Raw genomic sequence first — 17,247 nt, 5'->3', positions numbered from 1 at the left:
GTGTTTGATTATACTGATTGGACTTGATTAGGAAAGCCACACACCTGTCTATATAAGACCTTACAGCTCACAGTGCATGTCAGAGCAAATGAGAATCATGAGGTCAAAGGAACTGCCTGAAGAGCTCAGAGACAGAATTGTGGCAAGGCACAGATCTGGCCAAGGTTACAAAAAAAATTCTGCTGCCCTTAAGGTTCATAAGAGCACAGTGGCCTCCATAATCCTTAAATGGAAGACGTTTGGGACGACCAGAACCCTTCCTAGAGCTGGCCGTCCGGCCAAACTGAGCTATCGGGGGAGAAGAGCCTTGGTGAGAGAGGTAAAGAAGAACCCAAAGATCACTGTGGCTGAGCTCCAGAGATGCAGTCGGGAGATGGGAGAAAGTTGTAGTAAGTCAACCATCACTGCACCAACCACCAGTCAGGGCTTTATGGCAGAGTGGCCCGACGGAAGCCGCTCCTCAGTGCAAGACACATGAAAGCCTGCATGGAGTTTGCTAAAAAACACCTGAAGGACTCCAAGATGGTGATAAATAAGATTCTCTGGTCTGATGAGACCAAGATAGAACTTTTTTGCCTTAATTCTAAGTGGTATATGTGAAGAAAACCAGGCACTGCTCATCACCTGTCCAATACAGTCTCAACAGTGAAGCATGGTGGTGGCAGCATCATGCTGTGGGGGTGTTTTTCAGCTGCAGGGACAGGACGACTGGTTGCAGATGAATGCGGCCAAGTACAGGGATATCCTGGACGAAAACCTTCTCCAGAGTGCTCTGGACCTCAGACTGGGCCGAAGGTTCACCTTCCAACAAGACAATGACCCTAAGCACACCGCTAAAATAACGAAGGAGTGGCTTCACAACAACAACGTGACTGTTCTTGAATGGCCCAGCCAGAGCCCTGACTTAAACCCAATTGAGCATCTCTGGAGAGACCTGAAAATGGCTGTCCACCAACGTTTACCATCCAACCTGACAGAACTGGAGAGGATCTGCAAGGAGGAATGGCAGAGGATACACAAATCCAGATGTGAAAAACTTGTTGCATCTTTCCCAAAAAGACTCATGGCTGTATTAGATCAAAAGGGTGCTTCTACTAAATACTGAACAAAGGGTCTGAATACTTAGGACCATGTGATATTTCAGTTTTTCTTTTTTAATAAATGTGCAAAAATGTCAACAATTCTGTGTTTTTCTGTCAATATGGGGTGCTGTGTGTACAATAATGAGGAAAAAAATGAACTTAAATGATTTTTGCAAATGGTTGCAATATAACAAAGAGTGAAAAATTTAAGGGGGTCTGAATACTTTCCGTACCCACTGTAAATGTAACAATTCAAAACAAATACAATCTGAACATAAGTTGGCACCGCCCTCCCTCACGCATCTTTGGTTCATTGGTTGACACTCCGTGTCTGATTGACAGGAACAACAGGTGTGCACTTGAGTATTTAGGCCTGTATTATTTTATTTCTTTTTTCATTAATTCTATTCATTTAAATCTTTTGATTCATCACATCAAAATTTATAAATATATATATAATATATAAATAGATTTGGTTCTTCTGATATGCGCACCAGCTCCCAACGTTCACCTACAAGAGCAGGCTCTTAGAGCAGACTCGTTCGCAACGACCCATCACTACTATAAAGAAACTTAATCCATTCTAGTATTCTCAAACCCGTATATTTCTAAAACCTTAAAAAGATAATCCCATTCTACCATATCAAACACCTTTTCGGCATCAAGTGGAATGGCAGCGACAGAGTCAGATCATTTGCCACTGACCACATATTGATGAAAAGACTAATGTTATAAGAAAATCTACGATCCCAAATAAACCCCACCTGATCTATATGTATAAGAAATGTCATAACTTAATCGTTTAGCCAAAAATTTGAAAACATTATAACATCTAGCTGAAACAGGGAAATTGAACGGTAACCCTTACATTCGCTTGGATCTTTGTGCTTTTTAAGAATCCGACTGATCTAAGAATCAAGAAAACTTTTTTGCTCATTCGTCAGTTTACGGAGTTCTAATGGCTCCACAAAAGTTTCAAATATCTTCATCAGTAGACAAAGATGTGGATCTACAAAGATCAAGACAGAATTCTTAATTTCACCACCAGCAGATTTCACTGAGGGAATGGTTGAAAAAAACAAACATAAAAAAAAAAACTCTGCATTATATATCTAGCCAAGAGCTTCCCTGCTTTGTCCCCCTACTGAAAGTATGACGGTCTTGCCCTGAATAGCCAAAGAAAATTTATTGTGAGACAAAAATATAAACCCCGAACTTCCCCCAGAACCAAACAAACAGAAAAAAGGAAGAAAAAAAAAAACTTGCGAATTAACCCCACGTGTGACCGTGCCAACCGGCATCCATCCCTCCCAACTCAAACATCTATAAAACAAACTCCAGCCAATAGGTGGAATAAACACGACGCATTACAAAACATTGCACCATTGCCGAATCCTTGACGGCTCTGTAGTGAAACGTAATTTGTAGTCTAGGCAGAGTACATGCGAGAAGTGATACGAGATACGAAAACAAATGCATGATCATATGTTATTTCAGAATATGAGGTGTATGTTTTTAATCCCCAAAAGGCATCATACATTTTATTGGTTACAATATGAAAAAGTACCTCATAATGAAAAATTTACCCATTTGCTTTCCAGACTGTCCAAAAAAATTTGCAATTTCACTCCAACTCTTCTCTTTCTCCACCTGGTTGTGGTACAGATCAGATGAAACAAAATAGGCACTGGTGTTCCTGCCAATGTTCCACAAATTTTTCCTCCATTTCTTCGGTCCAATGAGACTTTGATACCGCAGCCATGCTAGTTTGTTATTTTGCAGGTACATCAAGACTCCACTGAAACTTCCCATGCCCCGTTTCTTGCTCTCTCATTGGCTGTAGGACAACGCTGCAGTTGCATTAGGTCAAAACATATTTCACGATTTTGAATCGTAGACAGCTCCAGATATTAAACATTAGAGATGCACCGAAATTTAAATTCTGGGCCGAAACCGAAAATTCAGGATGCACTTGGCCAAAAACTGAAATTTACTTTTTTTTTTTACCTATTTTATTACTTAATCATTAATTTCATGAATTTAATGAATCTGAATTGAAAAACTACAAACCAATAAAATAAATCACACTTTTATTGAAAGTAACACACCAATATTGGACAAAAAATATATTAAAACTATATTAAATATTATTCTTCATTCAGTTCTGTAAAAATCAAATTTTACAGATTTTATTAACAATTATCCAAATAATGTAAAGTTTTAGAAAACTATTATATGCAAAACAACAGTCAAGTAATTAACTTAGCTAGCATCTTTGAAGAAGTTTAAATATGCAACAGTAATTTTAATTCAAACAAAAAGGCAGAACACAGAATGGCAGAGGGCCTCTATTCCACTGATCTATATATACACTCACCTAAAGGATTATTAGGAACACCTGTTCAATTTCTCATTAATGCAATTATCTAATCAACCAATCACATGGCAGTTGCTTCAATGCATTTAGGGGTGTGGTCCTGGTCAAGACAATCTCCTGAACTCCAAACTGAATGGGAAAGAAAGGTGATTTAAGCAATTTTGAGCGTGGCATGGTTGTTGGTGCCAGACGGGCCGGTCTGAGTATTTCACAATCTGCTCAGTTACTGGGATTTTCACGCACAACCATTTCTAGGGTTTACAAAGAATGGTGTGAAAAGGGAAAAACATCCAGTATGAGGCAGTCCTGTGGGCGAAAATGCCGTGTTGATGCTAGAGGTCAGAGGAGAATGGGCCGACTGATTCAAGCTGATAGAAGAGCAACTTTGCCTGAAATAACCACTCGTTACAACCGAGGTATGCAGCAAAGCATTTGTGAAGCCACAACACGCACAACCTTGAGGCGGATGGGCTACAACAGCAGAAGACCCCACCGGTACCACTCATCTCCACTACAAATAGGAAAAAGAGGCTACAATTTGCAAGAGCTCACCAAAATTGGACAGTTGAAGACTGGAAAAATGTTGCCTGGTCTGATGAGTCTCGATTTCTGTTGAGACATTCAGATGGTAGAGTCAGAATTTGGTGTAAACAGAATGAGAACATGGATCCATCATGCCTTGTTACCACTGTGCAGGCTGGTGGTGGTGGTGTAATGGTGTGGGGGATGTTTTCTTGGCACACTTTAGGCCCCTTAGTGCCAATTGGGCATCATTTAAAATGCCACGGCCTACCTGAGCATTGTTTCTGACCATGTCCATCCCTTTATGGCCACCATGTACCCATCCTCTGATGGCTACTTCCAGCAGGATAATGCACCATGTCACAAAGCTCGAATCATTTCAAATTGGTTTCTTGAACATGACAATGAGTTCACTGTACTAAAATGGCCCCCACAGTCACCAGATCTCAACCCAATAGAGCATCTTTGGGATGTGGTGGAACGGGAGCTTCGTGCCCTGGATGTGCATCCCACAAATCTCCATCAACTGCAAGATGCTATCCTATCAATATGGGCCAACATTTCTAAAGAATGCTTTCAGCACCTTGTTGAATCAATGCCACGTAGAATTAAGGCAGTTCTGAAGGCGAAAGGGGTCAAACACAGTATTAGTATGGTGTTCCTAATAATCGTTTAGGTGAGTGTGTATATATAACTATAATATATAATTATATATATATATATATATATATATATATATATATATATATATATATATAGATCAGTGCTCTATTCTTTTATGTAAACATATGTACACTTTAAGTGAAAATTATGGTGCAAAACAACAGTGCAAAACAGCAGTAATTGAACTAAATCCAACCTCAACTGTAACGACAGATGTATCCTCAAGTGAAGAACAAGTGTAATGTAATTGCTATACACATCAAATTGGACCGCTTTCTATTTAAGTACAAGTGACAGGTTTCTCTTCAAGAACAAAAGTTGCTAAACTTTCTGACAGTCTCTCCTGTCTGAAAGCTCATCAAGAACATGAGATGCTGCACTGAACAGTCTCTCACTCTCTGTGCTGGTGCTTGGGCAGATAAATACCTGTGCGCAATCCGCGCAAGCAAAGGAAAGCGGTCTTTGTTTATGCGACAGTAGTCAAGGGGATTGTCGCGTCTGGCGTAGTTCAGCTAAATACGTCTCAAGTTGTGGTGTAGCTGCGCTAGTTGTGGCACTGCTGTGGATCGGGGTGCTTTCCTGTAGAATATCTTGCTGTACTCCGTGCGTGTGTGTGTGTATATATATATTAGGGCCGGGACTCGATTAAAAAAATTAATCTAATTAATTAGAGGCTTTGTAATTAATTAATCGAAATTAATCGCATTTTAATTGCATAAATATTTGACCTGAGAACAGTGAGAAGTAATTTTTTTCACATGGATTTTTAGTATACCATTGAATAATGACTGAATACATAAGCTTAAGCAACAAAATATTGTTTATTTTTGTATTATGTTTTGCGTTGAGGTGATACTTGAGGCTCGATGTGCTGCGGCGAATTCCTTGTTGCATAGCTTGCACACAACCATGCTCTTATCGACGCTTCCATCCGTTCGTTTTTTATAACAAACTTTCCCATCCACGGGGCCAACCAAAGCGGTCTCGTCAGCTTCTTCGTTCATGTTCACTGTGATTTGTTGTTGTCTGAAGTCATGAACGCTAGTTGGTGCTCCAGTATAATCGGTCCGCCGAAACTCATCCAGTGAGAAACGTTCCACGGTGCAAAAATTAAAATTTCGGCTCATATTTTCTGCCTTTTTCTCTTTTGGCTGAAAACCGAAAGTGCCATTTTCGGCGGCCGAAATTTCGGTGCATCCCTATTAAACATTCTAGATATCTCGAGGACATAGGTGACACATCGGCGCTTCTCTCAAATCGTGTCTTTGATAATTCATACACTGCGATTGTCGAGCACAAGGAGGGAGCACGATTTTGGGCTTTTGTCAGTGATCTACAAATTTTCGACGAGTGAAAATCGGATTAAAATCATGTAGTGTAAACTCAGCATAAAGACGCTGACTACCACACATGGGGTCACGAGTTCGAATCCAGGGCATGCCGAGTGACTCCAGCCAGGTCTCCTATGTAACGACGTTGGCCCGGTTGCTAGGGAGGATAGAGTCACATGGGGTAACCTCCTCATGGCCACTATAATGTGGTTTGCTCTCGGTGGGGAACGTGGAGAGTAGTGTGTGGATGCCGCAAATAATTTTTTTATTGTTATTATTCTCAATAACTTATTATAAAAAGTAAATGTTTAAAAAATATTGCGACAAATTAATTCATATGCAAAAATGTAAGCCCGCCAGCATAAACTGATCTGCATCTGCGCAGTTAACGCTGCGCTCACAACGTGCCAAAATGACAGATGATTGTTGAGTTCCCAAAATAATCTCCTTTAAATATAATGATTTCGAACTGGACTGTGTGAATAAAAAAGTATGAAAATATGCAATGCAAAACATCCGATACAACCACCACAACCTCGAATTTCATCAGACTAGGGTTGCAGCGGTATACCGGTTTCACGGTATACCACGGTTTGAAAATTGACGGTTATGATACCATGTACATTAGCTTATCTAAGGTATTGACAAAAAAATGCAACCGGACAGAGAATCTCAGATGCGCGTGCGCATCACCTTTCCTCCATGTCTGCCTGTCAGACTCGTCAACTTGCGTCACTCACACATGCACAGCGGAGAAAATGTCAGAGAGAAGCGAGGCGAGGGGGGTCTGACATGAGTGTGTGTGAGTTAAAGCAGTGTTTCTCAACTGGTCTATTTAGACTGGGTCACGGACAGCAGGGAAAGAGCAATGCCATGGTCCTCCCATTGAAGATATTTCGGTGGCCGCCCAAGTGATAGACTATTTAGGACTGCCGAGGCAGACTTAATGATAATCTCTCAAACAGCTAAAGCAGCCAAGGGCAATTTACGGCCCGCGGGCTGGATCAGGCCCTCCACATGGTTTAATGTGGCCCGCAGCTCATAATCGTAAAAGCATTTTTGTTTACATTGGATATTTCAGTTAACTTGCATTGGGACCTAACGTGTCTCCACAAGCATTTAATATGCTCATGGTTGCCAGATAAGACAGAACAGCCCCAGTTATGATTTATACTTATATACTTATATGAGATTTATACTTGCGCAAATTGGAAATATTCTGTCTAATGTTATACTTATTTTGTGCAATCTGGCAACCATGCATATGAGTGCACTATTTCTATCTGGCTTTCCCCTTTGAACAAACGTAGCTATCTGTAGTGCAATATTCTGCTCAAGGAAAAGTGTTATACGGCTAACTCTGTGCCCATTCTTGAGGCTGCTTGAGATATTTGGTGCTACTAATTTTGCAGGTAAACCTTCTCAGTGATTAAATTAAATATAAAAGTAGATCTCGGCATCGACACACGGAGGGGTAATCATTGACATGCGAGCAAAAGCAAGCCAGAGGCCAATAAATATATGTATTTTTTAGTTGTGCAATTGAGAAATGTTGAAGTCCCTTCACGCCTGTATGTTAATCTAACTCTTGCAGTAATCATTTATCATAGTCATGCAGCCTGTTATTCAGTTGTGGGCTGAAAGTCAAACTATCGAGGAGAACTGCATCAAGACCCTTTTAGCATGTAAACGGGTAATGTTTTAGAAAAAAAAAAAAGATGTAAATTTGCACGATTTGCAACAAACATTAAAAGTACTATACATTTATTTATTTTTTTATTAAAACAGAACCCTGATGTAGAGATTGAATAATAGATTAACAGGGAAGTAGAGAGGGTAAAATAAATGTATAAGCTCAGCCTTTTCTATCAGGCATTAAAAAACTGAATAAAGTGATTTTGACTTCTGATGACTTTAACTAAAGCCCTTGAATGCAATACCTTTATAACTATTTTATATAAATGCATCTCTGAAGGGAACTGACAGTCTTTGATGGCATTTTCTTTACATCTTTCCTCCGTATAATGCCTAATATAGTAGTGTTATAAGCGCAGGGCTGCTTTGTGTACAGGCGTTTCCAGGGTAACAGCTATATTTCTGCTGTTCCATTAAGCGGTACTTACTGTCAGAGCGAATTTGCATTTTCATTCAGCCGTTTTTGTTAGATCAATGTGAAAATCTGACCACATTTTAGCATACACGCAGTGTTATAATTTTAACCTGTTAATTCAAAATCTAAACAATTCAGATAATAGGGTATCTAGAAGTATTCACAGTATTTAAGTGCCCATGATAAAAATACCATGCATGTTAATGCAATTTACTAATATATACATGTTCATTAACGCAATTTTCTAATACAAGTTCTTTTTAGAGCAAAAATAAATATTTATTTCAAAAGTGAACCTCTAGTTATTTTAGTACCGTGGCTTGACTCGACTTGAAACTCATCAGGACTCGACTTGCTTGAGGCGAGTCACTGACTTGACTTGCTTTGTCTGCACTGCACTTGATGGTTAAGACTTGTTTGTGACTTGAACATGTGTGACTTGCTCCCACCTCTGATTGATGTATTACAGCAAGATCCCCGAAGTCAGCAACAACCTTCGTCAGCATTGCCGTCATGTTGACAGTTGATGCTGGATCTCTTCCACCACATCGGCCTGTTATTCAGGGGCTTCGGCTTGAGCACATAATTTACTTTTAATGTCTCTAAAGCCCGAGGCTTTTGAATTCTTTGTCATTGTATTCATAGAACAGTTATGAAACAGAGTGTATCGAATCTTACTGGATTATGACACAAGTAGTATTAAAACTAGCGAAGTGTGCAGAGCTCGCCATTCACACGTCCAAACCTCGCATGGTGCCACGTGACTCCCCATTAATTCCTAATTGTTAAGTTCTTTAAAGGCCCTGATAGCGTACTGTCCGGTAATGGCATTTCAGCCAGGCGCCTTCCAATGGCCCACACAGGGCATTCATTATTTGGGTATTTTATTCCCAGCATATTTGTCTGATTTATTAGTTAGTTCATTTTGACCCGTTAATAAATTTTAAGTGATGTGGGCAGGTGGGCTTCATTACATTTATCTATGATTGGGAAGGTTAATGTTATTAAAATTTGAATTGTATTCCAAAAATCACCTACCTGCTACAGTCTCTCTCTGTAGATGTCCCCCTCTCTTATTTCAAGCAACTTCGCATAGCGAAGTCCTTCATTTGAAATGGTAGTACATTTCAGTAAGCTGCATAGGCCGATTGAAAAGGTGGTCTAGGCCTACTCAAGATTGTGTTTTAATATTAGGCATTCGGTCTCAGACATTTGGCTCATTGGTCGCTACCACCTGAGATAGTCCCTCCCTGGTTTTGTTGTGATCTGCCATTGCAAAGGCTATCAAACTAATCTGAGAAGTTACATCCCGTTATCACACATTTGCACTCGGTATGGACAAAAGTGTCCAAATTAAACACTCATTTATTTAAATTCACTTCTAAAAGATAGTTTTATACTCCTGTTTAGAGAGCCCGACTGATATGGTATTTTTGAGATGATATCGATTTTTAGAGGGGAAAAATTCACAGATTAGCGATATGGTGGCCGATAATGTGGATTGTGCAACAATATAACTATGCAAAGGTACACAGAAAGCTGCTTTCTTAAATATTTTTATCAAAGAATATTTTACATTATTATTATACATTGTCAACAAATTCTAGAAATGAACACTGAGAAAATAAAGAATAAATAAAAACACAGAACTGATGTTTAAGCTATTTATTGTATGTTTAGTATCAGTCAAAAGCTGACCATTTAAATACAGAATAAATAAAAATAAATAACAAAAACATCAGTACTGTATGTTTAGTATCAGTCAAATGCTGACTATTTTAATTCTGCCAGTCATTTAGGGGCATATTGTAAAAAAAGAAAGAAGCATTTACACCTGCTGAGACAAGAGAAAAACAGCGGCGTTACACTGTATTCTGCTATACGGTGGAAAACCAGACTTGTAATATGGAATGACTGGAATTGTTCGGTTGAAGGGGGCACCAAACTGTGAATCCTGAACAAAACAATTTGGTGATAGCATGTTTACATATTAGCTTAACTTAGCTGACAAGCAATGAAAGTAGCTACGTGGTTAGCTAGTTAGCAATGAGCTTGTTGTCACATAGAGTAAAGGTGGACCAGCATTGCATCTCACTAACTAGGTAACAGCGTAGCATGAAATCAACACTCAAACACAATCCACCACTGCACAGTTATCTGCTGAGTAGCAAAAAATGCTCTAATGTTTACCTTTTGATCTGCTACATTACTGACTGCACTGACAAACTATAGCTGGCTAACTGTAACAGACATGTGTGACATGGTTGTCAAGGTACCGGGTTAAAGTTATATTGAAAAGTGAAAATGATGGGGTCATTGTTTAACTTTCCAGTATTTATTTCAAACTAGTTAGCAGCTTACCGAAAAGACACCACTCAAGTCTGCACCGCTTAACTCCGCCCCGTCTGCAGAGCCACCAAGAGCTCAGAGTCAGCTCTATAAACAGAGGAGTCGGAGTGCGCTCTGTAATGACACCAATCCTAAAGCATTGTTTACTCCATTATATGTTCAAAAGTTTTCATATCTGCGCATATTGGTAAACACACACCGATCCCGATATATAGGTGAAAGGCTAATATCGTCCGAACGATATATCAGTCGGGCACTACTTCTGTTTTTGCAGTTCTTAGCAATAGAACTTGGGTTTAACTGCAACATTACAAAATCATAAGCATGAAAATGTTGATATTAAACTCCAGTGGTCGATATTGGTGATTTACAGTGCTGGTTATAGGCAATGGCTTTAATTTTGGTCAATAATTTGTTGATTCATCAGTGCATCCCTACAGATAATATTTTAATTTATTTTGGCTATAGTACAATAACAATATAAAAACTATTTAAATTGTCTTTAATAATATCACAATCACACATTTTCTCTAGTCTTCATACACAAAAATACAGTGACCATTATATAACTTAGGAGGGGGTCCCTTGCAATGTGTTTGTCATATTTGGGGGTCCTTGGCATAAAAAGTTTGAAATCCCTTGAATAAAAGATCTCAATCTCACCTTCACGAGTGGCAGGGATATGCCAGTGACAGAGGAGGCGTCCATAAACCTCTTCAGGTCTTGGTGAAGAAATTCAAAGACCAAGTAAAGCTTATTCTCTGTGTGTATTACATCTCGCAGCCTGTAGGGGAAAAAAAATAATCAACCTCTGTGAATCTAAAGATGCATAGCTTTAAAAAAAAAAAAATCTTATAAGAAATGCTAATGTAACTTCTACTAAAATCTGGAATCATACAAGTCTCCTCTTACAATCCAATACAAAAATAATGGATACTCTGAAATTCCTCAATTTAAGTGCATCCAAAAGAATCTAAGTGGAGTCTTTTTTAATCTCATATGGATTAAACCTAATTTAATAGAATTCTTTATGGAGTTTAAAGAAAATAGTGCATTCTTCGCAGACTTGATTGATGGCGAGCTGCACTCCAGTTTCTTTTAAGCATTATATGGTATTGTATTTCATATTGTAATAATGTTTGTTAAGGTAAGGCAAATTAAAATTATTTTAAATGGATATCTATGGTATAGAACACATTTAATATTGTATGCTAAATTACTGCTAAAATTATTACTCCACGTACAGTAAATAATATGGCATATTCAATATTCAAACTTATTAACACTGATTTAAATCAACCAAGTTATTGCATTCAGTGAGCCCTTTGGTGGCAAGACAGGGGACCATTCGTCCTGTTAGATCTTCAATGGTGATCTTGTTTACGATCAGTTTACACTTTTGTAATTCGTGAAAATGTTAAATCTTAAATGTTAAATCTACCAAAACCAGCTGCGTGGCAAATGAGTCTTATTAGCAGACGCGATAACAATGATGGTGATTCCTGAAATATGCTATTCATGCCATATTCTTTATGTTGGCTACACCTCCAAAACACACTTGGAACAGTTAAGCTTTGTACAAATCAAATTCACATTGGCCCACTTATTAACATGGCAAAACAAATCTGTCATTACATTTTTTATAAATTGTACACAAAAAGAGCAACGCGACAAACTCTTCCATTGATTGCTGTCACTCACTGTTTGAGCCCTGCATTTCGACTCAAGCTCAGTGATGCTCAGCACGATGTTCTGCACTCTTGCGAATGCTCTTATTAAAAACAAAGCTGTCTAATCAGCATAATAAATCAATTATTTACACCATGTCTGTGCCTCGATTAGAACAGGATCATTTTAGTTTTGTCATATTTAACTCTACGTTCAAAGCAAGCGGTGCAATATGCAACGTATCCAAATAATTACAAAGTGCTTTTCGCTCTTGTTCTACAGCTTGTTTTCAAGTGTAAGGTGATTTTTCTTCAGTATTAATTTTTGTGTGCCACGCAAACAGAGCTAGAACATCAAGCAAGCAAGCATCTGGGCATTCAGACTGTTTAAAACTTGCGCATTAGGATCAGTTATCATTACAGATAGGACGGAGGGCTAATCTAAGAGGCTCTCATTGGCCATTGCCTTTTCATTGCTCAATGGACATGTTAGATATTGGTTAGAATACTCAACCGCTGCAAAGACACGTTGTAAATCGAAACCATACATGCAACAGGAGCAGACTAAAATCGAATGCTACAATCGTCAGTTTTCACAATTACATAATCGCGGCAGCCTTAAACGTAATCACGATTCGTTTTTCGATTAATTGTGCAGCCCTACTTCAAAGGCACTTTAACTTTGAAATACACCGGGGAATCTTATTTTGAAATGTTTGCATTTCACTGCTTCCAGCTGCTCACTCAAACAAATAAGGGATATAAAATGTGCACTACTACAATAATCTACAACGTATTACAATATAAACAATTAAAAGTAAACATTGTCATATTTCATCAACACTACATCATCAGCAGTTGATCTTTAGTGATAGCTTGTCATAAATTTCCAATATGGCTTAATGATTGCGAACTGCTCTGCAACAGCTGGAAACATTCACAACCCCCGCGTGCTTACAGAAAATACAACAGTGCTGCATTTTCACTTTGAAGGATGCAGCACATGGATTTATTTAATTAAATAATATTCTTTTGAAGTTTGATAATCACTTCAGGTCATATCACGTTTCCTGTCTTTCCGCACCCAAATAAGACCTATTGAAATAAACAAACTTAAGACTTCTGCTGTATCATTTAAGATAAAAATTTAAGGGAAATAATTTTGGAAAATTTAATTTAAGACATTTTACGACTTTAAGGATCTGTGGGAACCCTGCTTTGACATATCGGTTTGAACTAGGGACGCATTGTTCGATCGGCTGATCTCTTAAACCCAGGTGCGTAGCTAGACCCTGGCTATTAGGGCAGAAGCCCTGGATCTTTTGTTAATTGCTCCAAATATGTTTTTTTTTGCGACGAAAAAAATAATAAAAGCTTGGCCTAATGTTAATTACATCAGGGTACAAAAGCAACAAGGCAGTCAGTAATTCTGCCTTCAAATGTAAATTAATTCCCACTTGCATTAATTGAGAGTATGCATTTTGACATTTTACCTGCTGTTTGGGCTCAATTTCATCAGACATGTTACGAATGCCTTGAGTTGCTTTGAGCTTTCTATTTTCTCTCAGAGGGGTGCAGCTTTTCTGTATCAGAGGCAATTAGGTTTTATTATGCAAGCCTCATTTCTAAATCTATCATCTATAAACATCATTTCTAATCTTCATTTGTTTTTATCGATCCATACACCAAGTGGATTTAATGCACGCACCAATGACATTCAGCTTTTTCGGAGCACCCCTACTCACTCTCTAAGATGGAATCTTCCCAGGTTAAATCCATTGCTTTAACAATTACCATAACTAAATTAGCAACAAATTCACTCATCAGCGATCCAACAAGAATTTATTCAGCATTAACTGCTCAGAATGAAGAAGGTATGTCAGTAACAATGAACTTTATAAGGATATTTTGTATGGAGTACGATTGTTATGCCAGTAGATCAGAACATTAAATACTTAGCAACTCCATGCCAACTGAATTAAACAATGCAAAAAAAAACATTTTCGTAATCAAAATGAGTCAAAGATGTGATTAAAACACAAAGTGGTTAATGTAAAATCATTATTGTATCATTAATAATATTTTATTTAATATCAAGGCTATTTATCCAGATATTATTTTTGTTCATATTATTTTTAACTGCGTTGTAGCATTTGGTAACATTATATTGTGTTCTTGCAGACTTAACTTAATATATAACATCCATCCCTCCTGCACTTTTTGCTTCTAGCAGAGGCTTTGCAAAAAGACAGGTGCAAATGAGCCGATGGGCATAGAAGACTATAGCACAGGGAGCGATATTGTTACTCACTGGGACAGTAGATTTTGAATGAATGGAGCAAAGGTTCAGGTAATTGAGCATGACAACAAACTGATGTGGAGCATGAAGTGGAGTGCACGTCTGAGCGCGTTGAGATCCGGCATCTGCCACGGACTGCAACATCTGCACAACTGGCGGCACGAAAAAATTATGTTCAGCGAAATTCAAATGAAGCGTGTATGCAATGTATGTATTTGGAACTAGTCCTTTTTTAGATCATCAATAGATTAGATTATCAATAAAACAACAGGAACTCTTTCCCCTGTTAATTTCCATCCCTGGATGGAACACTAAAGAGATGAAACAGGTGTTTAATTGTCTCTTCACCATGCAGCCTTTCATGTAAAATGTGCTGCATTATGATTGATGGACAGTCGTTCGAAATATAGATAGCTCCAACGTCATGCGCTTGCAATGTTAACAGCTTAGTTAATTATAAATGCGAGCGATAGTATTATCACATCGCTCGCTAACGGAGATGCAGTATAAAGTAATTTGCGTGTTGCATTGGTTTTGAAAAGTTAATGAATCTATAACATCTTAAATTCAGTAACTAATTGACAAAGTGCTCCTCACTGCGCACACTCACACTAAACAGCTGCATGTGAGAGAGAGATACTCATGCCTCTTCTGGAATTACAGTTTGATACAAAAACAAGTTTATCGATTTGTTCATCTGTATTTATTGGTTTAGTAATTTGCAGCTGGACTGTAAAGTGTGTGGGAATGTACAGCACTAGGAACATGGAACTTGCGGGAATTATTCAAATTGTGCGCAATACCTGCAATCTGGCACAGAATTTCAGGCCCTGTCATGGAAGGAATCTTGTGAGCTAAGCCCCGGATGTCACTTAAGTCTAGTGATGCCCCTGCTTAAACCTGTGACTGGCGATTGTGACTAGATTCAGAGTTGACCTTTTCTTAATTACAGAACACACAAAATCACACACTGCTACTCTAATGATTGAGTACTTGCTCAGCTTTCAAAGCATAAATTACTAGTAATTCTAAGCATTCGTGAATGGAACACAGCATCTTCACACAGTTATACAAAATGCCAAAGACAGTAAACAAATCTTGATTTCTCTCTGAAATGATTTGAGCTTGTATTGGAAATATCTCTCTTATTTTTAAACATATCTGATGTGTGTGATGTTCATGTGGTGTTAACTTGCAAGTATGCCACAATGATATTTGATTTTTGTGACAACATAATTTAGAACCGTTTTCAATTCAAATAAATGTTAGCATTTCATAATGTAAACTTAATGTAATTTTACAGTGTGTTGCATAAACATAATGGCAACATGTCACTTGTAAAAGTGGCAGTGGCCACACTCAGATCGGTATCAGCCGATTACCTTGTTAAAATATTAGTGATCGGTCTCAAATTTCATGATCGAAGTATGAACATAAACCCAAGTTATAAAATGGTTTCGAGGCTAAATGAATGAAAACAGACGATCAGACACAGGGCTGTTCATACTTGACGATGTTTGGGTGATTGAGCTCTTTCAGCAGAGAGATCTCACGAATGGCAGTGCTGGGAACACCTTCAGTCTCCCTGAAATAAGACCAACAATAAAAAAATGCAAGTGTTAGTTTATGATCAAATAAATAACCCTTAACGGCACTTCTGAAGTCTCTGAAGACAACAACAACTTAAGATTTGTGTTAACTAGCATTATGATACAATTCAAACTACGCTAGTCTGTTTCGTCTACATTTATCTTGACTTCTGAGTAAACAATGAAACGAACAATGCTGTGACAAAGTGCGGTTTCATGTGCCTTATTAATCGTAAATTACGTAACATATACATTTTATCATGCATAAAGATGAAATAGAGAGGCACTGTATGAAGTACCTAGCAGAATGTATGGAGTAAACACTAAAACGATACAAAACCAGATGAGAGATACTTACGTGTCTAATCTGATTTTCTTGAGTGCCACAGTCTCACCGGTGATTTTATTCTTTGCTTTGTAAACCACCCCGTATGTTCCCTCTCCTATCTTCTCCACTTTCTGAAAAGACTCCATGACAAATTGCCCTTTTTCCGGGGAATCCGGCCACTCTCAATCTATTTAAAACAACACGTCTGACCACTGTGTGGAGAGCCTAGTTGAAACAGCAAAGATGACAAACATTAAAATCGTCTTTAAGCTCAGGAAAGAAACCGACGACAGAAAAACATTTCACAACTATCAAAACCGCCAATTCCCGCGTGTCAGAAGCCACGCCTTTTTTTTCTTCTTCTTTTTTCTTTTTCATTTTTTTTTTTTGGCGGTTAGCAAACCAGCAAATGGTGCATCACCACCACCAACTGGACTGGAGTGTCAGTGTGGAACATCGGGAAGCGGAGGAAAAAGGAAGACTAAATTCTGTTATACAAACTAGTTTCTTTTAGATATTCCAACAATGCATCGTATACTATGCACTGACTAGATGAATATTGCAAAAAAAAAGTCTATTGAGATATGTTGATACCCTTGTTTTTTAAACTTAATCTTAATTGTGCTTGACAGCTTCCAGCTGATCGAAGTAAATGCAGTTTCCTAATACATGCTTTCCTATTATATCAAGTGAACTGTTTAGTCCAGAGTGGCCAATACATAGATATTTGATTGTTGTTTCTTCTCTCCTTGTCCAATAATTGCCAATCCCAACACAATTCTGTATTTGAATAATAAATAGATGTCTCCCTCTTCATTATCCCATCTATCTTGCCAGTTGTTGTTGGCAAGCTCTCTTAACTGTCCCTTTAATTCTGCTTAACCCAGTGTGATGTCTATCACTTGATCTTTTTAAGGTTGCTTTGCCAGA

General features: G+C 38.2%; 1 protein-coding gene across 2 annotated transcripts in view; it reads right to left on the bottom strand.

The window, feature by feature from the left end:
* The window catches only part of cdk2 (cyclin-dependent kinase 2), a 95,284-nt gene extending 78,626 nt beyond the window's left edge, over nt 1-16,658 (bottom strand). For both annotated transcript variants that reach the window (XM_052111701.1, XM_052111700.1), the window contains exons 1-3: nt 16,348-16,658; nt 15,908-15,985; nt 11,098-11,218 (exon numbers count right to left, since the gene is read on the bottom strand). In XM_052111701.1, the coding sequence (XP_051967661.1) occupies nt 11,098-11,218; nt 15,908-15,985; nt 16,348-16,463 (315 nt within the window). In that variant the 5' untranslated portion in view covers nt 16,464-16,658. The remainder of the gene's footprint in view (nt 1-11,097; nt 11,219-15,907; nt 15,986-16,347) is intronic.
* Between the last annotated feature and the right edge of the window lie 589 nt (nt 16,659-17,247).

The sequence above is a fragment of the Xyrauchen texanus genome, chromosome 39 (genome assembly GCF_025860055.1).
Source record: "Xyrauchen texanus isolate HMW12.3.18 chromosome 39, RBS_HiC_50CHRs, whole genome shotgun sequence".
NCBI lineage: Eukaryota > Metazoa > Chordata > Actinopteri > Cypriniformes > Catostomidae > Xyrauchen > Xyrauchen texanus.
Note: the sequence above shows the minus strand (reverse complement) of the source record. Positions and strands in the feature narration are given on the sequence as shown.